At 39.1% G+C, this 26,348-nt stretch overlaps 1 protein-coding gene across 2 annotated transcripts in view; it reads left to right on the top strand.

Annotated features, from left to right (window-relative positions):
- Positions 1 to 13,535, top strand: part of Pip4p2 (phosphatidylinositol-4,5-bisphosphate 4-phosphatase 2) — a 57,610-nt gene extending 44,075 nt beyond the window's left edge. The window contains exons 5-7 of one of the 2 annotated variants that reach the window (XM_051160539.1): positions 2,115 to 2,167; positions 10,601 to 10,691; positions 12,013 to 13,535. In XM_051160539.1, the coding sequence (XP_051016496.1) occupies positions 2,115 to 2,167; positions 10,601 to 10,691; positions 12,013 to 12,156 (288 nt within the window). In that variant the 3' untranslated portion in view covers positions 12,157 to 13,535. The remainder of the gene's footprint in view (positions 1 to 2,114; positions 2,168 to 10,600; positions 10,692 to 12,012) is intronic. The other variant, XM_051160531.1, reaches the window with a different exon arrangement.
- The last annotated feature ends 12,813 nt before the right edge of the window (positions 13,536 to 26,348 follow it).

Here is a 26,348-nt window from a genome sequence, read left to right on the forward strand (position 1 = left end):
GAAGTGATTGCCAGAACAAAAGACTTTTTTTCTGTCAGTACTTGAAGGTTTAAGCAGTAACATTTTAAGAGTACAGGCCCAGCATTTTAGATAGGGAAATTGTAGAAAGTCAAATTCTTTGCAAAAACCATTTGCATCCATTTAAATACATTACCACAGAATCAGGCCCAGCTATGTAGTCTTTTTTTGAATATGGAGCAGCAAGAGACCATGCTTGTAGATGACACCGCCACCATTTGCGTCAGGTTGCTGGCCATATATAATTTACCTCTTTCACAATCAAGTCTCATATGATTGTTATACCTGAATTTGCCAAGATTAACCTGTGCTAAAATGTACATTATAAAATAATCATGTTGAGATAAATAATCCCAATAGCCAGTCACCTAAAATTTACATTCTGCCATGTATCTACCTTCAGGCCTGGGTTTTGAGTTACCCTTGACTTAAGGATTTTGCAATTGTCTCCTCAGGCTAATTTCTTGTTTTAATTATAATTTTTTTATGAAAAACTTAATAAATAACATAGAAAATGATACTTCAAGTTCAGCGACTCATTTAACTTTGTTATAAAAATACAAAAGAATGCAAATTTATTTTGTGCTCCGCTCTGGTTTCTGGGTAAATCTGCGTGAACCTGTGCGGCCCATTCATTCAAGAGTCTTTTGCTGAGCAGAGTAACTGAAGTAAACCAGCATGTTGCAGAGTGTGAGCAGAAAAAGGAAGCTTGGTTGTTGCCCGAAAAACAGTGTGGGTGTGGCTGACATTCTCAGATGTTGAAAAATAATCTCCCTGAAAAGATTGAGCACTAGTCCCTAGCTTACTTCCCTTGAGACTAAGCACCCTGCTGTGACAGATAGAGCCCAAGTGGCATGAAGTTTGAATTAAAAGGAAGAAGCAGAGCACAGGAAACACAGAGCTCTTTGTCATTTCTTAAATCTAAGGATGAGAGAGAAATGAAAAAAGAAATACCTGTAAGATTTTTTTTTTAATTATCTTTTGTTATTTGGAAAACATTAGACTATGCATACGTTACTGAAAACTCCCAACAACCAGAAATTGGCCACCTAGAAGCTAAACAAAAATTAATTTTTATGTGGGAAACTTGCTTTGACACAAAACTAAAGACATATTTACATCTCTGTGAACTGATGAAAGAAATACAACCACCCACGCTGGAATCTAGTGCCCTCTTCTGGCATGCAGCATATGCACATGCAGATAGAACACTCATACATAAAATAAATAAGTAGATTCTCAAAAAAAAAAAAAAAAAAAAAAAAAAAAAAAAAAAAGAAAAAAGAAAGAAAGAAAAAAGAAAAGAAAAAGAAATATACTATTAGCTCACTTATAGGAAGATGAGCAATTAGAGAGCCTGTTGGGGTGTCAAAATGAATGCAGGACCCCATATTTGTTCAGCAACAAGTACATCCCCTTAGGAAGCTTTGATGAGGAAAAGACTACAGGAGCTTACCTTGAGAGACTTTGCCCTAAGGTCTGTGAGCTGTGTGAGTATCTGCATGACAGTTCCATGAGACGGCAGCACGCTCCTTACTGCACTTACTGGTAGTTGGGGGAGAAAATGGTACCATAGGATGACTGTGTTTTTGTTGCATTTTACATGCAATGAAGGAGCAAGCTGCAGTTTCCTGGCTATAGTTCTGTTAGCATTGAATTTGGCTAGTTTGTTGTGTATGCTGTGGCTTTGCACACAAGTAAAATAGAAAATTGAAAATGTTTATAAATCAAAATATTCAATATTTACAGGTTGGTTCTCCAGGGTTAGAGGAAATAAAATTTAGAGATAGATGATGCGCTCAGTAAGTGAAGGAAAGAGTGTAGAGGAAAGAGTGTGCTCTTTTTTTCCTTGTGAGGCAGATGCAGACGGCATCAGATCCTTGTGAGAGTCATGGGAACCAGTTCAGACTGGAACCCCAAGTATGTTTCTAGGGGATGAGAGAACTGCTGGAGGTAAAAAACTGCAACCACGAGAAGGTGATTGATGGCTGCTGTCATGATCCCTCATGACATTTAGACTAAAATAAACATTTCTCAGATTGGCTTCTTTCCAGTTGTCTTTCTTTTTCAAATCCTTCTCTTTATTTATTTTACAGTGGATGGAACTGCGGTTCAACACTCTGGCAAAATGCCCACACTGCAAAAAAATGTAAGTTCTCTATCAAGTTATCATTGAGAGAAGTATTTGAGAACAAATAAAAGTGTCTGGAATTCTTAAGCAGATTTGACCCTTAAGACATGTGGCGTGCATGAATGTGTATTCATCATTTTCAAGACAATACACCAAGGCATCCTTAGGCTACTGTATTCCAAGTTGAAATGAAAATAATTGGGCTTGGTTATTGTTCTTTAAAGGGAAATGCATTTTTAAGACAGTAAACTTAGGGAAAGGCCATGAGAAAGGAAGGGTGAGACTGGGAGGTGACAAGGAAGAGGCTACAATCGGGAGGTAAAGTGAGCAAATTAAAATAAAAAAAAAAGGAAAATTAATGGATTATCAGTTACTTGGAGAGTTTTCCAATGTTACAGAGATTATAATCTTTTGCAACTAATCTGAAGTGTATAAGAAGTACTGTAATCGAGCAGAAAAACCTATATTGGTTTTGAGTCTGCAATTACTTGATGGTTAGTTTTTCAGTTTCCTTCCTAGTGAGGCTATTTATTACTGTACTAAAGTTTATGTAATTATCTGTTTTAGCTATCTAGTCTGTTTATCTGTGTTCCTTCTTTTCCTTTTCTTTTTTTAAAAAAGATTTATTTATTTATTTGTTATGTATATAGTGCTCTTTCTGCATGTACACCTGCACACCAGAAGAGGGCATCATGTTATATTATAGTTGGTTGTGAGCCACCTTGTGGTTGCTGAGAATTGAACTCAGGACCTCTGGAAGAGCAGCCAGTACTTTTAACCTCTGAGCCATCTCTCCAGCCCCTTATCTTTTTCTAACTGGTTTGCCTAGGGAAAATAACAAAACACAGTATGAACATGGGAAACCACAAAATGACATTTTTATTAAAAATACTTTATGGTTTATGTGTTGGGGCTTCCGAGGACCAAGGACTTTCCCAGGAATCAGCCATTCTCACAGATGTGGTTTACTCTGGCTGAGGAGAGTAATCTACTCAGAAAAGGGAAAATACTAATGGGCCACCAGCCTTGGAGACTTCAAGCAAAAGCTTCAGAGGCCTTTCCACGTAGAGTCTTTTGTGAAGGAGTTGTTATTCCACCTGCAATGTATGTCTCTAAGGGCACTCACTGGAGACATGGCACCCTGGAGAGCATTGTCAAGCACATACCCATGTTCAATATCTAACAGGGAAGTTCATATTTTGGGTAACCATATCACTCACAGAGAGAATTTATACTCCATAAGCCACTCTTATTACATATGGAATGCTGGGAACTTTTAAAAACCGAAGTTCCCAGGCAGCCAACCTAATTAAAAAATAAAATAAAATAAAAAAAAAAAAAAGAAGGGCTTTTAAATGTGAGTGTTCTCAGGCTTGATTTGCTAACCTTTCCACACAACATTTATTTTGATAGTGAAAATTTATTTAAAAATGATTATCCACTTATGTGTGTCAACTAAAATTCAAGTAAAGTCAATTAAACTGGAATGTTTTGATAATTTCTCAAAACAGAAAATATGGATTCATATTTTATAAAACCTTTAGTATGATCTAATTAACTACATTTATATTGCCAGTAGAAGAATCTCCAGAATGGCTTTTCAAAAAAAAAAAAATAGTGTCTGAAAAATCGAGAGTACATAATCAAATGCTTCCATTCATCACTGCTAAATGATTTCAACTAAATAGAACTCTGGGATAATTTTCCTTATCATTTATTTTTAACTCCCCTCCCCACCCAGAGAGGTATTTTACACTTGTAAAATTCATCACCTCAGTTCTTAGTTCTATTGAATCTGGTAGAAGTCCATAGCTGGAGAAGGAAAACAGGTAACCCCAAGCACATACAAATACAGAAAATGCCGGGGAGACAATACCACCCAACATACATACATAAGCATGTATTAGGACATTTTTACGGATGCATCACAAACAATGCACAGGATTAAGTGGGAAATATCCTCTCCAAGGACATTTACCAGGACTAAAAACTACAGAAAATAAGCAGCAGAGGACTGAATGCAAAGCACAGTGGGAGCGGCAGTCCAGACAGCTGTACACATTAGCCAGAACCTTTGCAGCAGTCTTAGAATGCGGAGACTGAGCGCCTCGTTTTACAAAGTAAACACTGTTGAGAAAGGGCCAGGGTTATGCTTAAGGAACTCTTTGGTTAATTACTTTAGAACAGTGGCACTATTATTTTTGCTGAGGATAAAATGTTAAGTCTGATTATAAGGTTGTATTGATATAAAGAATAATTTATATCAACAACTTATGGAGCAGTGTGCATAGAAACTCTTGTGGACCAAACCAGCTTGAACATCACTGTAAGAAGATGGTTTGTAGACTTGGAGTCATATGCTAACCACGGGAAAGCTTGGGGCTTTTGTTACATGGTGCAGATGCCTCCATCACATGAGCACTTACAGCTGCTTTCCAGATTGCTTGCGGCATGCTTTTCTTTATAGCAACATGATGGCTCTCTTACAGTAAGATACCAAGCTAGCATTGCATTTCTCTACACATAACTATCCTAGAATTGCTCTTTAGTTATAGGAATTATGAATCATTATGACAAAACTAGCATGCTGTGCTTGAATCTCACAAGTGTTTCCCCACATCTCCACAGGAGAGAAATGCATTCTACCCCAGTTCCTTAGTCATGCAAAAGTGGCGGCTGGTGCAGCTGAGAGCGTATATTCCTTTCATTGCAGCTGCCTTCTGGGTATGCAGTTCTAGCATTCTGAAGTACAGCCTGGGCTGTAGTCCCCCACTGACACGCTACAGTGGACCCAAGACTAATAGACATTGACTTCTCATCACATTCTCACTGAGTGTTAGCTCTATGTCACCTTTGTGAATCCCTTCCTACTGTTTTCAGATAGGATGGACTCTTACTCTTGCATGCCGTCTTGTAGATTTTCTAAGTCAGCCCCTTTACTTCAGTAAGCACCTCTGTGTGCCTGGGCACCTGAGAGAAAAGATGCATCTTAGCTTGGTAGGCAAAAGGCAGGGAGGAGGATAGAAAACTACAGGAAAAGCATTAAGTGCCATCATGGCAATCTGTGCTGTGCTTTGAAGATGGGGCGGGGAGGGGTGGGAAGTGATCCTGAGACGTGACATCCAGGACAGGGTGAGCTGTAATCGAAGTTGCATAGCTAAGGAGGGATTTGTAAAGACAAGTCAGGATGGTTCACTGCAGATGTATTCACTCATTTTTGCAGGATGTCCTCCATAAGTCTGTTTATCTAAACTCCAAATGCTTACTAACTTCTTAGGAAGCGTTGTAAGGACCCTGGGCTTATGCCTCTACCTACTTTCTTGAGCATTCTCTGTTTTTTCTTCTGTACCTAGAAACTACTGCCGTGTGCTAACGTTAACACATTGTTTTACACCCATGCCCATCCTCTATAGTGTCTTGGTTGTCTTCTTTATTCTTATGTGTGAGCTGTGAGACGGCCTGTCTGCTTCACTTTCTCTCCCCTGCCTGCCTCAGAAGCACCCATTAAAACCCACAAATTGCCTGAAATCTCTTTTGCTTCTTTTGTTTGCTTTTATAAACCTCCTGTGGGAGAATGATTATAATATTATTTTTTTTTTCTTTCATACTTGAACCACGCTACTATTATGAGCTAAAATGGCTCATCCTTCCGTCGCCCTCACCCTGTCTTGAAACCTCCTTGCTCATTTTGTGTTGCAGCAGTGAGATATTGAAGGCATCATGCATTATAAAGAAAAAACATACTGTATTTTAGTTCCTATGGTCCAGGGTTAAGAGCCTAGATGTGGCAGCCTTTTTGCTGGCAGAATTTTGGGGTGGAACAATGTCTTATGGCTACTGACTGGGAATGTACAAGTGTTTGCCTCTCTGGTCCTTCTGCCTGTTCTTTAATAACAAGACAAAACAAGATTCACTCGTGGGCTCCCCCTAGTGACTGTATCTAATCCCAATCACCTATCTAAAGCCGCAGAGCGATAGACACACCCTTCCAGTTAAATTCCCATCCTCGTAAAACCTCACAGTGGAGATTATACTTTAACATGAATGGCTGTCAGAAGTGAAGGAGCAGTATTCAAACCATAGCACTCACCCCTCCCCCCCTTTTTTTTTTACCTCATCTGAAAATGTAAAGAACATAGCTTGGCATTGCATTTTTAAAAATAGCAATAGCTACACCCACACTTTGCAAGTGCCCCTTATAAGCCTAGCATTTCATAAAATGGTTTGTGAATGTGGAAGTTTGTAATTTGAAGCATAACTAGACTCTGGGGAACACTAAATAACCTTTCTACATGTTCTACTATATGCTTTAAAATAAATAATTAACTATTACAAGCATTCTCTTTGATGCATAGCTTAGCTGATATAAAAGTTAAAAAGAATCCCTAAGGGCCCACAAAGGAAGACACAGTGACAGCGGGGCCTCTTGTGAGGCTTTAGTGTTGAGGGAAGGAGAAATAACTAACTATCAGAAGATGGAGAGGCAGGGCTCTATTCCCTCCCACTAAAGTTCTTAGCATGTTCTTCCCCCAGACAAGTAGGTAATGAGATATAACCTACCATAGGAGAGAGGCATAAAAAAGATAGCTTGTGTCTGCAAGCATCCTAATAGCAAAATGGAAGCCAAAATAGAGGGCTAAAAATGTAATATTTGAGCATGGATTGAAAGCAAAAGGATAGAAAAAGATGTAATTGTGAAAGACTCTCCAAAGGCAAATACACACTAGATAAATACTAACTACCATCAAAACATCCATATCAGTTTAAACAGCAAGTCTTTTGTGCTGTTCTTACTCTTAGACTGAGCTCCCAATTCCCTAACCCTAACTGTATCCCACCCCCTTACAGCTGTGATAGCTATGTGTTTAGGCAGGAGACAACGGAATCTGAGTCAAAGTGATGAACACAGCTTCCTCCCATGCTCCTCAAACACACAACTGCTTGATTTGGTGCTCTCTCCCCTCTCCGACTGTCTGGAAAGGGAACTGCAGCAGGAATTTTGCTACCAACTGAATTGAGTCCACCAGCGTCAGTTAACCACAGCACAGGGCTGGTGTTAGCTCTCGCTAGATGCCTGCATCTGACTTTATACAAACTCCCTTAAGTTACTGTAATTGTGATTTGTCTTTTACGGTCTGGGTTTCTCTTTTATCACATGCCCTAACTTAACTATTTACTATAAAAATAACTAACATTTTGGTCACTTCATCAGAAATACTCATATATATATGCACACATATATATATAGTGTATGTTCAAAATATATAAAAATGAAAATTGGCAGTTATAGTGGCTATGTTCTTATGAATTAAGATACAAATAACAAATAGAAAAATTTAAGACCTTAAAAGATAGAAAATTATTTTTGTAGTGAATAAGAAAGAACTTCCTACGTATCAACAATCATAACCCCTAAATGAGATTGGTAATTTTCAATATATAGAATTGCCTTGGGCTAGAAAGATGGCTCAGTGGTTTAAAACATGTATTCATCTTACCAAGGACCTGAGTTCAATTCCTGGCATCTACATAGGGTTGCTCACAGTCAGCTTTAGTTCACGCTGCTGGGGATCCAACTCTTTTTTCCTGTATAGACACAGATCTAGGCACACACACCTACACATAATTAAAAATAATAAAGGATCTTAAAAAGAATTGCCTTATATTACACTGACTTTCTTGATTAAAAACTCATCAAAAGATTTTATTAGAATGATGTATTTTTATCACAGTGTAACATACATATCACATAAATCCATATATATCCATATGTATGTTTTATACATATATATGTACACATACACACACATGCCAGGAATAGTATATCTGGGAATCAGCACACAAAAGACAACTCAAGTTAAAGACATGAACAAGTGTTGAATAGAAAAATAAAATCAACTAACAGTTGAAACGATGCCTAACCTTTTAGAAATCAGGGTTATACATATTCAAAACTATAATGAAAACATTCTTGGCCATGATAAATAATAAAATACTAAATGTTGAAGTGCTGGCAAGAATTTAGGTGAAGTAACAGCGTGGCTCATACAATTTTGCAGAAGACATACATTTGATATTTATTAATGCTAAAGATATGTCTAGGACATAACCCAGCACTCCGTTTCTAGGAGTGTGTTTGAAAAATTCTCATACACATAAATGAGACGAAATAGTGCTCAGTGTAGTGATTATAAAAACAGAATGTTAAGAAAGAAAATGTTCCACTCATAAGATGAATATTTATTATGGAAATAAATGAACTAGATAGTCTCATATCTACACAGATTTCCTCCACCAAGTAATAAGCAACTATGAGGTCAAATCCTAGGCAAATAGTTCAACACACATATCTATAAAGGTTTGACAGATCACAAACAGTCCTGGATATTTCGTACAGCGCCATGTAGTGTTACATACTAAGAAGGTTTTCACTGCTGCAAACAGCTGTCATTTGTTCTGGCTTCATCCCCAAGGTGGGTTAGCACCAAGGCTGTGGAATAGCAGTGATTTCTTCCTCTTCTGTTGACTAAATTTGAACAGTAACAAACAAACAAACAAACAAACACCAAAACAACAACAACAACAACAGCCAACCCACCGACTTTCTAAACAGGACTCACAAAGCAAGATTAGTGTGCCCCAGTTAATTTTCTGGTTCATAGAAAAGCAGCTCTCATATTCGCTTAGGATCTTTGACTTCTTCAGCAAGCAGATCTAATGAGTGTACTCCGTCTTTCATGCGTGGTAAGCTAGAGGCCTCCGGAGCTTGCTAGACAGGTAGCAGCAGCAGCAGCAGCAGCAGCAGCAGCAGTGAGAAACAACACTTAGCTGTGAGCAGTATGGCAGGAAACCTACTCCTAGGGTATATAAGAGCTAAAACCAAAAGCAGTCTAAAGCTAACCGAGCATAAAGGCATTGAGCTCTGCATGCCCTAGCAATTGCACACAGCCGCCTACACAGCACAGTGTCTCTTGCAGTCTCCGGGGCACCTAGAGGTTTATGCTAACTAATGTTTAGTTCAGGAAAATTGACGATGCATATATTTACAGCAGAGTTCATGAACTTCTAGGGAGATTTGATTATTGAAAATAATTATTATGCAAAACTAGCCTCTTTAAAGTAGCACGTTTACTTTCTCACGTGTTCTGGTGCCTCACATTTGACCATGTCCCCTGGAGGGGGAGACCTGGTAGCACTCAGAGGAAGGACAGCAAGTAGCCAAGAAGAGACTTGATACCCTATGAGAATATATAGGGGGACGTAATCCCCCTCAGGAACAGTCATAGGGGAGGGGAATAATGGGAAAATGGGGGGGGGGAGGAATGGGAGGATACAAGGGATGGGATAAACATTGAGATGTAACAAGAATAAATTAATAAAAAAAATAAAATAAAATAAAGTAGCACGTTTATAAATGATGTCTGTGGCCTGTTTCTCTATTTCACGTATTTAGTAGACAGTCATTGAATCAATCATGCATTGTCTTGACACTGGCCATGTGAAGGTGACACCTCGTCCTGCCATTCACTAACAGGGCCTTGCATATGGTATATGTTAATAAATATATGCATATTAGTAAACAGTGCCTACTAGGCTTGGACTAGCTGCTGTCTGCTGTCCTTGCATCATTTCGAAAATTACCAAAATTAGAGGCGGAGGTAGGTAAATATTATCAGATTTTGGATTTCATTGAGAAGCATAGTAGCAGCGTATACTTCAATGGATTTCCTATAGAATTTTTAACAGCATGTATTAAAAAAAAAAAAACCTTAGAAAAATTAACCCCTGCAATGTCATAATTCTATTTCTAAAACAAACAAACAAAGAAAATGGTGAAAAGTAAGCACAATGCTTTTAAATGATGCTTAGTTGCCAGTTTTTATAATGATAAAATCACTTTCGTGTTAATGACTGGGGAAATGGTTGATTCTGTGTCAACTCCATTGTGGGGATTCTTGCTAACAGGAAAATGTTCATGCCCTTTATGGGTCAGGATAAAGACTGGCAGGAGAAGAATGCACTAGGACACCAGGAGACGATGTGAGAATAGGAGAATTGTACGTGCTTTCCCTTTTCATTCATTTCTCTATTTTCCAAATTTTCTGCATTAAACATAAACCATAAGCAAGCCAAATGCTACTTGTTAGCATTTATTCTCCTTTCAGGAAAAGACTTTTGGGATCAGGACCACAGTGGGTTCCCCGCCCCCCCCCCCCGGCCTTCCCCCCACCCCCGCTCTCTTTTGTTCATTTGTTCTTTCTGGATATTGTCAGTGACCAAGATACCATTTACTTTAGTCATGCGTTGAAAAATGTCATTTTATAATACTGTCTGTCGTTTTGAAGAAACACATCAAGCTAGTAAATCACTGTAGCGGTAGATTCGTCATGAAGACGCAATAGAGCATCTTTGCGTAGATTTTTATTGCGTTCTATGTTCTCCTTTTTGCAGCTCTTCAGTAGGTAGTGCACTTCCCCGGAGACGCTGCTGCGCCTATGTCACCGCTGGAATGATATGTATTTTCATTGGGGTTGGATTAACTGTGAGTATCACCTTTGTCCTGATGCATGTCTCATGTAGCAGAGGCTGGTCTTTGAGTTCATAGTCCGCTTGCCTCTACCTCCCAAGTATTGGGATCACAGGCGCACCCTACCATGCCAAGAGACTGAACACTACTGTTTGTGTTGATCAGAAACATATTACCAGTTAATCAACTTTGTTCTGTGGTGAGACTTGGGACAGCCATCTGAGATCCTCAAGACGGTGGCCTCTCAGTGTGACAGGCTCCATGGCTTCAGAAGAACTGTGGTCAATCACATATCTAATCCTTGCATATGTCTTTTTTAAAAATTTGTTAGTTCTTTAAAAAACTATTTTTATTTTTGTTTTATGTGTACAGGTGTTTTGTCTGTATTCTGTCTATATATCTGTGTGCTACTTGTATGCCTGGTGCCTAAGGAGGCCAGCAGAGAGTGTCAGATTCCCTGGAGCTGGGATTACAGATGGTCACGAGCCCTGATGCGGGTGATGGGAATCTAGTCTAGGTTCCCTGGGTGAACAGTCAGCACTCTTAACCCTGCCATCTCTCCAGCCCCACTTTTAAAAGATTCTATGGCATTATATTAATTATACAACTTCAAGGTTTCATTGTGTGGGAACTGTTCCCAGTGGGGTCTGCCTACCCAGGGAAAGGCTGTTTGTGCCCCCTCTGAAAGTCTTTAGTGCTGAGGAACTCATTGTTTATTTGCCAAAAGCCCATTTACTTTTGTGGAGTGGGCAGAACCAACTTTTGCTGGTGATGGAGGATCTTATCCTCAAAACAACTGTGTTCACTATGAGGGGTAGGCTGGCTTCAGAGGAGACTGAAGTTGAACTGTTGACATGGGATTTACACCCAGAGAAGAGAGGGGAGCTGACCTTTGCTTCCCGTGTGCTGTGTGCCTTGGTTAATGTACCTGGTCCCATGTTATTAGCAGTGCTCTACCGTGCACATGAGAGTAAATATCTACATGGGTTTGAGACCTTGCAAGAATAAATTAATAAAATATATTATTAAAAAAAAGAGTAACTTCATGTGAACTTTCTTCTTTACTTTGTTTTTCTTTTCTTTTTTGGCACTGAGTTCTGAGCCTTATAGGCACTCACCACCACCACGTCTGGCAGTGTGATTCAGAAAATGTGTAGTTAACACAAGTAGCATTGTTGTTAATTATAGCTGAGCTACATGTAGTCCAGGGACATAGTAGTTTGGGTTTGGGGACGTGCTTCATATAATCACAAACAGGGAGGCCAACACAAGTTTTCCACGGAGACGTTTCCTTAATGTTTCTAATCTCTTGCCATTATGTTATTTTTTGTTTTAGGTTGGCACACCAGATTTTGCAAGGCGATTTCACGCAACCTACGTGTCTTGGGCAATTGCTTATCTCATAGGTTTGATTTGCCTTATCCGAGCTTGTTATTGGGGCGCAATAAGAGTCAGTTATCCAGAGCACAGTTTTGCTTAAAAGCTACTCATGAATCCTTGATGCAGGTGAGAGTGTCAAGCAGTTCTCCATAAGCTCTCCCGGACACCTTTAAATCATTTAATCTAATGGGTTCCATCCGGGTTTGTATAATAGTCTTGTGACTTTGTGAGTCTTTCCTGAGCAGACGCTCATGGCAGCACATCATATGCCAGTTCATTTTGCTGCTAGGTTTCCGGACTTGGAAAAATAAAGCTGTGTCTTTGTTGTCTTAAACCACAAAGGTATTTTTGCATTTGTCATCACACGTTACATCTAATATCAGCCTTTTATTATGTGTAAGCCAGTTATTCCATTATTGCTGATCTGTGACTGTTCCCAAGACGTGTTTATAAATGTTTCTACAATAGGTTCACATTTATACTTACATTTTAAACAGATCTGCTTGCTTTAAAAAAAAAAAATCTAAGCAATATGCATTTTTGCTTGAACCGCTTACTGTAATTTTAACCTAAGATTATAGTTACCTTATTCAGGAAAAAAATTTGAGTGTACTTTAAAAAACTTGGCATTCTTGTCAGAGAAACATTTCTAGATACTATATGCTTGTTTTTTGTTGTTTGTAGAAAGATACAATATTTTGGTAGTAAATTGAAATCCTTAGGATGAAAGTATTAGTCCACAGTTAGAGATACTGGATAAATGTCTTTTCTCAAAGATTACAGGACCTTTTGCCTTTCATTTTTGTCTTTTTATTTAGCATTTCCAAAAATCTGGTTTAGATTTATGGAATTCAATGTTAATCTTCTGAATGTATTCCTTTATAGACTGGAGAAAGTATTTCAGACAACATGTTTTATAATACTTCATCATCTCGTCAGAGACATAGTTACAGCAGGTTGCACTCCTTCTCCTTAGGTCGTGGTAAGCTTTCCTTCTTGAGGCATTTGCTCACGCACTTCTCTCTGAAGAGAACCGGTGGCATTTTGCATTAGCTGAAATGCTAGAATTAGAGATTCTTGTGCCATTTCTTACCTGGCCAGATAATGACTCAACTTATTCAAGAAAAATGGATCAGAGATAAGAAGCTTCATCGCTTTCTAAAACTTTGCCTGGGATTCGCGGAGTCAGCTCTTGCACTGCCTGTTCTTGCAGTTCGGAAGGAACTATTGACAGTCAGCGGTCTAAGTGCTTTCACACTGTAGAGTTAGCCAAGGAGACAACCTCAGTAAATTAGTGATTCCAAGGGACAAGACCAATGGGTTAAATTATTTATGTTCCTGATTAATATAAAAATGTGCTTGCCGCGAAGTTTGGAGTGAAATACATGTAAACCTCAAAGAGAAATGATAAATGTATAAACGAAGTAGCTCAGGATTATATGTATCTTTGAAAAAACACTAATAAAGATTATTATTCAAAAATTACTTTGTTCTACTTCATCTTAATAAGATTTAATTTCCAAAATTTACTTTGAGATCTTGCTCTGAAATGCTCATATTAAAGAATACATACCCCTTTTATATAATGTTCTTTTATTCTTATGCTGTTTTCATAACTTTTAATTTTTTATGCAATGATATTATTAGCACACTTGATATTCAGTATAACCAATGTCTTCTCTTAATGACGGTGCTTTGTAACAGCACTGGATAACAACAGCCATGGTGTCAGGTCATCTTTTCCCTATTGCTTTGAAATCTCACATTGTGTTATATGCTATTTGACAATATCCTGCCAGAATCTAACTCTGTGAGATATGTGACAGCTCGTCCACATGTTCATCCCCATTTTGATCCCTGCCCAGTACTCAATCTAAATGACAGGAGGAATGCGCATGAGAAATAAGTGATTTGATTATTTTTACGTTTTGTGTTACTGGGTCAGTACTTGGTATTTTGAACTAGAATATTTTAATCTTAACTTTTATTTATTTTTTTTAAATATTTATTTATTTATTACATATACAGTGCTCAGCCTACATGTACCTCTGCAGGCCAGAGGAGGGCCTCAGATCACATTATAGATAGTTGTAAGCCACCATGTGGTTGCTGGGAATTGAACTCAGGACCTCTCAAAGAGCAGTCAAGTGCTCTTAACCGCTGAGCCATCTCTCCAGCCCCAATCTTAACTTTTATAATCTTAGGTTAAAGGAAAAAGATCCAAATAGTATCTAAAAGCAAAACATATTAAAAAAATTAATGTAGTAAGTAATTAAAACAAAGACAAACACTTGAAAAACTACCATATAGAAAAAAAATTTACAAACAGCAAAGGACAAATTGTTGAAGATATTTTTCAAGTTAGTTCAAGTCTCTGAGATATGAGAAGAGTCTCAAGGCACGAAGACACAATCTATAAGGGGAAAAATAAGCCAAGTGTGGTGGCACACACCTTTAATGGCATCACTTGGGAAGCAGAGGCAGGTGGACTCTGTGAGCTTGATGCCAGCCTGGTCAACAGCAAGTCCAGGCCAGCCAAAGCTACATGGTGAGAACCTGCCTAAAAAAATAGCCAAAGAAAGAAAGAAGAAACTAAACATGAATATCTTTTAAAAATGTTATTGCTTTTTAAAAGTTTTTAAAACTGAGTATGTGTGTGTGCACGTGTGCATGGATGCACACATCCGTGCAAATACCTATAGAGGACAGACTTGTCTTCTGCCCTGGAGCTGGAGTTACAGGTAGTTGTGAGCTGCCAGACATGGGTGCTGGGAATCAGATTTGGATGTTTTCTCAGAGCAGGGTGAGCCCTTAAAAGGAATACAAATTATGCCAAAGAGAAGGTATTTTTTTCCTGTTAACTAATAATGAAAAAGAGCAGTAGTATGCCACGAAAATTTAGAATATGAAACTCAGTATCCTTTTCCTCTCTCAGTCTCCCGTTCCCCTTATCCTCTGGCATCATAATTCTGAGAATTTATAGCAATGGCACTATGAATCACAGCAAGTATGCATATGTACAGTTCTGTTAGAAATATTTGAAAAAGGGAAATAGTTGTTGTTAAAAAGAAAAAATAGGTCGGGTTCAATCAATTATGGCACAGTTAACCCGTGAAATGAAAATCCAACACTAGAAACATGAAAGGGCCTTGTAGTGGTGGCGGATGCCTTTAATCTGAGCACTCAGGATGCAGAGGCAGGTGGATCTCTGAATTCAAGGCTAGCCTGGTCTACACAGAGAATTCAGGACAGCTAGAGCTACATGGAGAAACTAGTCTGAGAATCCAAATAAATAAATGAATGAATAAAAAAACATAAAAATGATGGAATGTTTGTCATTGAACCCAGTCACAACATTAATAGAGAAGATATAGGTCTGAACTTTAAACACACAAAAACCAACAACAAAAGCCAAAATGTTACCTTTGGATGTCGAGAGCCAAGTGATTTAAACGTTTAATACTTTTAATGGCTAGTAGTTTAGTTCCAACTAAATTAAAAGTTGGAAATGTCTAACTTTTCACCTGATAAGTAAATAAGTATGGTATGATCACACCGATATTTGTTAATTTTCATTTAGATTTTTATACATATTAAAGCGTAGTCTTAAATCAGTTACCACATATCTGCCATCAGTTCTAAATTTTGAGTCTTTCTGCCCTGTGCTATCAGTTGCTTTTGTGTGTGCAGCATATGTCTCAGTGCCGGTTTCCCGGAAGACATCATCAGAGTGAGTAATCAGAACAGAAGGACCTTGGTCGCCCCCTGCTGCCCAGAGTGCTAAACATTCCATTTGTTTTTAGAGGGGAAAGTGAACCTACAACTAGATTATTTTCTTCTAAAAAGTATTGCACTATTATTAGTGTGTGTGTGTGTGTGTGTGTGTGTGTGTGTGTGTGTTGTGTGCACGCGCTTGCCTGTTCATACAGCATGGTGTTTGTGCTGGGGTTGATTCCTGGCTTCCTTTTTCTTCGGATCTGCTCATGAGATCTGGTTTGTGCTGCAAGCCCTTCTCCCCAATGAGCTATCTCTCCAGTCCTGATTAGGTATTTCTGAGCATCTTTTGTGAGCATAACTGTTATTTTAGGAGGAAAGCTAGGAGACTCTAATACTGGCACAGCCAAGGTACTGTGCTAGTGTCACAAAACATGCTGTGTATTTACAGGAGCCAAGGAAGGAACTCTGAACGTGGGCATGCTCTCTGAGTTTATTGAATGTAGTTATTCCAATGTGCATCTCTTTTAAATCATTTACTGCAACTATTTTCTTTTTCATAATGAATGAATGACTGGGTAGGAATGAGAAAACTAACATGGATTGAGCCTAAAGTAATATAACTTGGTTTTATTTTTCGTGTAATGGTAGTTAATGTATTCCAGGCTCTTGCCCACTTTTTCTTCTAACCGATTAGTGCCTCTGGTTCTATGTTGAGGTCTTTAATCCACTTGGACTTGAGTTTTGTGCATGGTGACAAATATGGATCTAATTGTATTTTTCTACATGTAGCCATGCAGTTAACCAGCACTATTTGTTGAAGATGCTATTCCTTTTTCCATTGAATAGATTTGGCTTCTTTGTCAAAAATCAAGTAACTATATGTGTGTGGATTCATTTCAGGGTCTTCGATTCGATTCCGTTGATCCACCAGCCAGTACCATGCTGTTTTAATTACTATTGTTCTATAGTACAGCTTGAGGTTGGGTATGGAGATTCCTCCTGAGGATCTTTTATTGTATAGGATTATTTTAGCTATTCTGGGTTTTCTGTTTTTCCATATGAAGTTGGGAATTGATCTTTCAATGTCTTTAAAAAATTGTGTAGGTCTTTTGATAGGGATTGCATTGAATCTGCAAACTGCTTTTGGTAAGATGGCCATTTTTACTATTTAAATTCTCTCGATCCATGAATAAGGGAGATCTTTCCATCTTTTGATGTCATCTTAAATCTCTTTCTGCAGAGATTTAAGATTTTTTTCAAACAAGTCCTTCACTTGCTTGGTTAAAGTTACTCTAAGATATTTTATATTGCTTGTGGCTATCATGAAGGGTGTAGTTTTCCTAATTTCTTCCTCTGCATGATTATCATTTGTATATAAGAAGGCTACTGACTTTTTTGACTTAATTTTGTATCCAGCCAATTTGCTGAAGGTCTTTATCAGCTGTAGGAGTTCTCTGGTGGAATTTTGGGGGTCACTTATATACAGTATCATATCATCTGCAAATAGGGATAATTTGACTTCCTCCTTTCCCATTTGGATACCCTTGATCTCCTTTTGTTGTCTTATTGCTCTGGCTAGAACTTCAAGAACTATAATGAAGAGATATGGAGAGAGTGGGCAGCCTTGCCTTGTTCCCAATTTTAGAGGAATTTCCTTGAGTATCTCTCCATTTAATTTGATGTTGGCTATTGGCTTGCTGTCAGAAGAAAAAGTGGGAAGAGCCTGGAACACATTGGCACAGGAGACAACTTCCTGAACAGAACACCAACAGCCCAGCCCTTAAGATAAACAATTAATAAATGGGACCTCATGAGGCTGAGATGCTTCTGTAAGACAGGAGACACTGTCAACAGAACAAAGCGACAGCCTACAAACTGGGAAAAGATCTTCACCAACCCTACATCTGACAAAGGTCTAATATCCAAATATATAAAGAACTCAAGAAATTAAACACCACCAAACCAAATAACCCAATTGAGAAATGGGGCTTGGAACTAAACAGAGAATTCTCAGCAGAGGAATATTGAATGGCTGAGAAACACTTAAACAAATGCTCAGCGTCTTTAGTCATCAGAGAAATGCAAATCAAAATGACTGAGATTCCATCCTACACCCATCAGAACAGCTAAGATCAAAAATTCAAGTGACAGCACATGCTGGTGAGGATGTGGAGAAAGGAATACTCCTTCATTGCTGGTGGGAATGCAAACTTGTACAACCACTTTGGAAATCTATCTGGTGCTATCTCAGAAAACTGGGAATAGAGCTTCCTCAAGACCCAGCTATTCCACTCCTTGGAATATACCCGGAAAATGCTTCACCACACAACAAGGACATATGCTTAACCATGTTCATAGCAGCCTTATTCATAATAGCCAGAACCTGGAAACAGCTTAAGTGTCCCTCAGAAGAAGATTGGATGAAGAAACTGTGGTACATTTACACAATGGAATACTACTCAGCTATTAAAAAGAAGGAAATCCCGAAATTTTTGGACAACTGAATGGAAATAGAAATACTGAGCAAGTTAACCCAGAAGCGTAAAGACCCACATGGTATATACTCACTTATAATTGTGCACTAGCCCAAAAGGCATGTCCCGTCAAAGTCTTTACTTACCAGGAGATTGAGACAGATATGAGGACATCCCACTGGGACTCTAGGTAAGACAAATATAGAAGATGAGGAAATAGAAGGACCCAGAGTGTCCTAGAAACCTACAAGAAGAACATCATGACAAGTGGATCGGGGCCCAGTGGGGTCTGCTTAAACTATTGCACTAACCAAGGACAATACAAGTAGTAAACATCGAACCCCTACTCTGATCTAGCCAATGGACAGGACATTCTCCACAGTTGTGTGGAGAGCAGGGACTGACTGTGACATGAGCTCTGGTGCCCCATATTTGACCACCTCTGTGGCGCCTGCGCCACTGTGGTACCGAGTCAAGGGCAAGGGACTGCGGATTTAACTCACACATACACACACAATAACAGTGGGTCCTTCATGCTAAGAGAGCAGCAGCAGCAGCTTCAGCCATGGCAGCAGCAGCCTCAGCAGTTTTTATTCATTGTTCAAAGAGCCTTCTTACAGGCAAAACAGGAATGCCACTCTCAGGTGAAATCCCTCAAGAGGTAATTGCACACAGGAGGAAAAGTCCCAAGGAGGAGTGGTGTGCATTCTCAGAGCAGTGAACATGACCAGCTGATCAACATAAACAGACATGGAAGCTGCTAGAAACAGGACATGAACCAGCAAGACAGGCAGGCAGCCCAGTTGGGCCTGGTTTCAACACACCTCCCCTTGGTGGGGAGGCCTGGTGGCACTCAAAGAAAGAATAAACAGGCTACCAAGATGAGACTTGATAGCCTATGACCATATAGTGGGGGAGGAGGTCCCCATTGGTCTTAGACCTAGGGGAGGGGAATAGGGTGAAAGCAGGAGGGAGGGAGAAGTGGGAGGGTATAAGTGATGGGATAACAGTTGGGTTGTAATCTGAATAAATTAATAAAATAAAAAATTATGGAAAAAATGGTAAAGTACTTATAGAATAGCGCAAAATGCTTTAAAACCAGTGTGTATAAGGTTCTCAGTTAATTGTACATGCTGACATACATTTAAAATTACACTCTTTATGTTTTGCTCCATGTGCATGGGTTAAAGTGAAACATTCTAGAAAATGTGAAGAAAGAAAAAACGAGTCCGCATTCCTTTGAAGGCTGCCTCTCAGTAATGTGTCAGATGCAGAAGTACCGAAGAAGACGCACACTTGCCACGTGGCAGGTGGGAGTTTTGATCCACCACAGCCCCGTTTTGTCAAGAGTTGGCCGAGGTAGCTTTCTGACAGACTATGCTTATGTTGACTATTTTGAACATCCCATGTGGCCCATTGCTGTCTGTGTGTTTGGGTTTGAATTATGGAAAGGAGTTGGCAAGAAGTCTTACTGGGTAAGAACATTAACTTACAAAGGCCTGGGGTTCATTTTCCACACTCACTTTTGCTTGCTTGCCCATGTGGAGCATAAGCGCCCTTTCCTGCCCGCTGAGGGGGCATCTACATGCCTGTGTGAACATGCATGTGCTACTGAGCACACACACACACACACACACACACACACACACACACACGTTAGAAATCTTAAAACTATTCACAGTTGCTTAGTGTATCAATAAAAATTTAAGACCTTGGGATGTCTGATACTTCATTACCAAGTATGTCTTCAGCTTAAGGTATTGGGTATTTGAGCGATCCTGGAGACTTCAGACTGAAGCCTTTTATAGCACGACATGTGTGGAGAATTGCACAGTCCATGCAATGCCTTTCTTCTGGTCTCTTCAGTCATAGCGGCTTTACCCATATGTAGGCCCTTCTCTGCTTCCCACCTGCCGTCCACAAGTCTCTGCTCACATCCTCACAATCAGTGGAGGTTTCAATGTGGTTTTCTTTCTTATCTCGTGACCCTGAGTTAAGCATGAGCGTGAATGCTCTAGTAGCGTTGTAGTCTAGACCAGCACCTCTCCAACTTTTCTCCTCATGAATCCTGTTCTCCCGAGAAACTCTCATGACACTGAGTATATCGGTATATAAACTAGACCGAGAAACATGAAGAAGTTGATTTTGGCACGCACACACAAGGTTACCATTTATTAGTGATGGAAACAAACTTACATATTAATGAGATGGATGTGCCTATTTTACGTAAAAAATAAAAACTTGAATCTTTAATAATGCATGGCAAGAACATCCTCAACATTTTTGGAGCTGATCATATTTGATTCTATAATTGTCCATCCTGACAACAGAAGGCTGCTTAGCACAAACGCATAGTACAGCATGGCAGAAGGACGTTTAGTTATTTCAAAAAATGGGCAATTTTGTCCTGATAGACAAAATTTTGATTTATGTGTGTGTGTCATATGTGTGTATAGGTGTGTTCACCTGTGCATGCACAGTGGACAGATAATGATGTCAAGTGTCTTGCTCTCTCATTCTCTATCCTGTCCCCGTCTCTCACTGAACATGGAGTTTGTTTTTGTTTTGTCTTTTGGCTAAACTGGCTGGCCAGCAAGTGCTAGCCATCCTCCTATCCACCACCCCTGCACTTGGTTAAAGGAGCACTTGGTAACTCCTGGCTTCTATGTGCCTCCCAAGGCTCTAAACTTAGGTATTAAGTTCTTTTGTCCACTAAGTCACCTTCCCAGACTGTGACTAATCTTCTCTAAAACTTAATTCAGCAGCTCAAAATTTAAAACCAAATATAATGCACTATTATTCAAAATATATGAATTTGATAATGCTGAGGGATGGTGTTAGAAATTATTAAAAGTCCTTGTTTTCTGCAGCCTAACTATTGCTGTAAGAGCAGGAAACTTTAATATTACATGTGTGTGTGTGTGCATGTGTCTGTGTGTTTGCATATATGAATGCCCATGTTTGGCAAGACCAGAAGTATCAGAAATGAGGTTGGTGTTGCAGACAATTGTGAATTGCCTGGTGTGAGTGATGGGAATTCGAACCTAGGTCCTCTGCAAGAACAGTACGCAATAACTAACTGGTGAACCGTCTCTTCAGTCTCCTAAAGTAGAAACTTTTTTTGGTACAGTAAGAACTACACTTCAGAGCACACAACAGACTTGTCTATTGACGTGTGGCTTGAGGGCATGCAGAGTGCAAAGTGCACATGCTCTGTGTTCAGAACAAAGGCTACGGTAAAGGCTAAGGCTGTGTATTCAACATGGGTGAGCACCACTGGATGCACCTCAAATTATGCTTCATGATGAAAGAGCTTTGGTCACCTCACATTCAGAAACTGTTGCCAATTGTTTTCAGCCCCCACAGTTAGCTATGTGACCCTGTGTAGGTCAAAGCCCATTGTGTTAGAATCTGGGTTCTCAGTTCACAGTTCTTTGCTTCTGTTGAAATCTCAGGCCTATTCCTTTCCATTCATGATCCTCATTTTCATATATATATATATATATATATATATATATATATGAATATATATTCATATATATATATATATATATATATATATATATGAATATATATTCCCAGTTCCTGTGCCTGCTCAGAGAAACCTCAGACCTAGATTTTTATACTCATCAGAGGGCTCATATCAATGGATGGTATCAACTATTCATGTCTCGGTCTCATACCATCTACATTCTGTCATTGCTTTCTTTCTCAGCCACGTGCATTTTTTTTTTTCACGAATACTCTCTTATACATTAGTTAGGTGTCTGTAAGATCATCTGCCTCTCTTACCTGTTTCTTACCATTTTCCCAACTTCTTTGCCATACTCCCACTTTTCCAAATTATCACACTGAACCTAAAATTTTTAAATGCCTTTTGATATCTTTATAAAGGAATAAAAGATTCTTCATATTTTTCTTTAGCTTAATGTGGTACTACAAAGTTTATGCTTCTGTAGGATTGAATTGCTGTTATTTTTTATTCTTGTTTCATTATGCACATATTTGTATGTTATATATTATATAATTATATATGGTATAATTAAACATTACATTTTCTTTGTTCTTGTCACTACAAGGAGTATAGCTTTCTAATGGATAAAACACTTTATTCTTGAAAAATTCCCCCAGGCTTTACTCCCCCATGAGCCCTTCCATGTTTTTTCCCCACCCTGACCCTTTAACAGTGTCTTTCTAATATTTTCATTCCGTGTGAATACTTCCACTGTGTACGCCATGTTCTACTTTACATTGCTAGTCCATGGACAGAATTATTAAAGGCTACTACTCTTTTGTTACTCGTCATTCTAGTCTTACCCCACCCCCACTCGTTTTGTAGTCTTCATTCCTAGCATCTAATAAGCATCAGCCTGTTAGTGCTAATTTTATTTTATTTTATTATTTATTTTTTGGTTTTTTGAGACAGGGTTTCTCTATGTTATCCTGGCTGTCCTGGACTCACTTCGTAGACCAGGCTGGCCTTGAACTCACAGTGATCCACCTGCCTCAGCCTCCTAAGGGCTGGGATTAAAGGCATGCACCACCATGCCTGGCTAAGTGCTAATTTTATAAAATTATGTTTGTTTATAAGTTTCTCTTTTAACCTGGCCAACACAAAAATAACTGAGACTCTTGTATTATTTTAATAAGCTTCACAGCACAAGAACTGAGCAGTTATTAATCTGTTCTTAACCCGCTAAGCTAATTTGGCTTCCTCCCAGCCTACATCCCAGAAATACTTGGACTTTCTAGCTTTTCCTGTTCCCGCTCTCTCTCCTGATGTCACCTGAACCTCTGCCATGGCTGAATCCTCTACTTCCTCTCTAACTTTTCATCCTCTGCCTGGCAGAAAGCCCAGCCCTATTCTCTCCCCTGCTCAGTGACTGGCTGCCAGCTGTTTTATTGGCATATCAGGAGACAATTGAGGATCAGTGTTTACTCAACATTGAGACAGGAGATTCTCAGAACAAGGATTGCAACCAGGAAAGGGGATCAGGGACACAGAAATCAGCACCTAAATTACATCATAGCCTTAATGCATACATCAGCCATCAAAACTTTTTGCCTGGGCTGATGGATCCAAACATTTAACACCTGATATAGTAGTACCCATATATCCATGTTCTGCCCTGTATTCCTTGCGGCTGTCTGAAGCTGGATAGCATTGATCCCTTATCTATACAATATGTTTTTCTTATAAGTGCATACCTATGACAATATTCATACACAGTAAGAGAATAACTACTCAGAAAACAGAATTAAAGAACATGCTATTATACAACTCCCAGAATCATTGTTTTTGGGCTTTGGGGACATTATTGGTAAAAATAATACTTATCTCAATATAAATGTAGTGAAATCTTGTCAGTCTGGCAATTGAGAGAGCTATGAAGTAAAGGGCGTCTAATATATACCAAATGAATACAATGGGCAAATAAATAATTCAGCAGTGTGAGAATTCATCAAACCATTCAGAACAACTTGCTATTTTTTTCTGTTATAAAATTTTTATTCTATTGTTATTTAATCACTTCACAGCCTGATCCCAGTCCCCTCCCTCCTCCTCCTCGAACCACCTTCATGCCCCTTCCCCACATCCCCGCCTCACTCTCCTCAGAGAAAGGGAGGTCCCCAAGGGGTACCCACCCACCCTGACTCCTCAGGTTGCAGCAGGACTAAGTGCGTCCTCTCTCACTGAGGCAAGGCAAAGCAGTGCAGCTAGGGGAAGGGGATCCAGAGACAGGCAACAGAGTCAGAGACAGTCCCTACTCCCATTTCAGGGGGCCCAAATGTTGACCAAGGTGCACCTCTGCTACATAAGTGTAAGGGGTCTCGGTCTAGCCCATGCATGGACTGGACTTTGGTTGGTGGTTGAGTCTCTGTGAGCCCCCATGGGCCCAGGTTAGTTTACTGTGTAGGTCTTCTTGTGGTTTCCTTGACCTCTCCAGTTATCTATCTTTCCTCCTACTCTTCCACGAAACTCCTGGAGCTCAGCCTATTGTTTGCCTCTGAGTCTCCGTATCTGTTTTGACCTCTGAGAGAACAGTCATGCTAGGCTCCTGTCTGCAAGCATAACAAAGTATCATTAATAGTGTCAGGGGTTGTCTCTCTCCCATGGGGTGGGTCTCAGGTTGGGCCAGTCATTGGTTGGCCACTCCCTCCATCTCTACTCCATCTTTATCCTACACAGGTTGTTGGCAGAGTAAATTGTCAAACGTTTTATGGGCCAGTTGGTGTCCCCTCCTTCCACTGGAAGTCCCACCTGGCTTCAGGAGTGGCACCTTCACTTTCCATATTCCCCACTGGTAGCATTCTCAGCTAGGGTTAACCCACATACTCTCATGAGCCTCCCCTGTCCCAGAGATGGCCCACAACTTACAACTTAAGCCTTATGAATTATTTCTGGAATAGTCTGCTTAATACCTTTTAATATTAAATTTTGGATTGAGAATTTTGGTACTATGTATTTTGAACATATTTTTTCCTCTCACTCCCAAACTCTCTACACACCCAACTTCTTAGTCGTTTTTGAAAAACACCCAAATCCAAACAGAACCAACTGCTCCCACCCCTGCAAAAGTAACAAATAACAGTGTACTCTGGTATACCCAGTGTCACTCCATTGTGAAAAAAAAATTGATTTTCCCTCTCCAGAAACTGCTGAGTATAAATAGCTTTTTGGTTGGAAGGATGACAGAGACTAGAAAAAATATTTTAAAAAAATTAACTTCCGTTATGCTTTACTGTATAGTTTTAATTTTATATTTTTACTTTATATTTTGCATTTGGAAACATGTGTCTAATAAAAACATTGACACTTCTTCCATTTAAAAATTATTGAAAGTTTCTTTCAGTTTGTTAACTATAATGTTAATTTTTAGTACTGTTACCTTTCTTGAAGCCTGCCATGAGTTTTGTGAACCCTGAGGTTTTAGGGCAATGCTAATTCATAGATTTTTTTGTTTGTTTGAGACAGAATTTCACTGTGTAGCCCAGGTTGGCCCCAAATCTGTAGTCTGCTTGCTTCAGCCTCCTAAGTGTTCAGATTGTAGGTCTGTGCTGCTGTACCTGCTCACTTAACATGTGGGGCAGCAGTGACTCTTACACACTCAATTGAAGCTCATTTGTTTCAAGGTTTTGTGTTAGAGAGTTTGAATTTTAGATTATAGATGGTTATCTCTCATGCTGCAGCAGTAAGTTTTTTTTTTTTTTTTTTTAAAGGGGTCAACACCATTGCATGGTTCATTTTCACCAATTATAAAAAAAATTCAGGAGTCTCTTAGCAGTATTTAAGAATTAATTTTTTCTCCTCAATTGCTGATCTTAGTTTTACCTGAAAATATTTTCCAATTCACATCTTTGTCAATAATTTATATGGATTTCATGTAGTATAATTAATTTTATTGTATGATGCATATAAAGTTATACATTGTTTATGGTATTTATGAACAAATATTTCGAATAGATGGATAAAAATTGAATACAACTTCTGCATGTAGACAAATTTCTACCTGTACATGTTGGAGGATGTATTGACTGCAGTGCCCATAATTTCTAGTGCTGTATGCCACAAACATCGTTTTCATTGGGATAAATCCATTACCTGACCCCAAACTTTAACATTTGTTGCTAAGTGAATTACTTTAATAGATGGTAAAGCATGTTCCTCAAAAATCCTTTTTTTGGTGGGGGTGGAGTGGGGTGCGTGGGTTCGAGACAGGGTTTCTCTCTCTGTGTAGCCTTGGCTGTCCTGGACTCAACTTTGTAAACCAGGCTGGCCTAGAACTCAGGGAGATCTACCTGCCTCTGCCTTCCAAGTGCTGGGATTACAGGCCGTGTGCCAACGTGCCTGCCTCCTCAAAGCTATTTTTACACCAGATAACTATCAATACAGTGATTCTACATTGAAGTGTTATAGAATTCCTTATCCTTTAAAATGGTAAACCATGTATCACTGTGCAGTTCAAGATCTTTGCCTCCCAGGGTTTTAAAATAAAGTTCAATTTCTTTATACCATCCACAAAATACTGGCTTTGGCTTTTCCCATTCTCTAAGCTTGTTGACTTTGTATAAAAGTAAACTTTATTCTCCTGGCTCAATT

Source organism: Acomys russatus, chromosome 2 (assembly GCF_903995435.1).
Source record: "Acomys russatus chromosome 2, mAcoRus1.1, whole genome shotgun sequence".
In the NCBI taxonomy this organism is placed as follows: domain Eukaryota; kingdom Metazoa; phylum Chordata; class Mammalia; order Rodentia; family Muridae; genus Acomys; species Acomys russatus.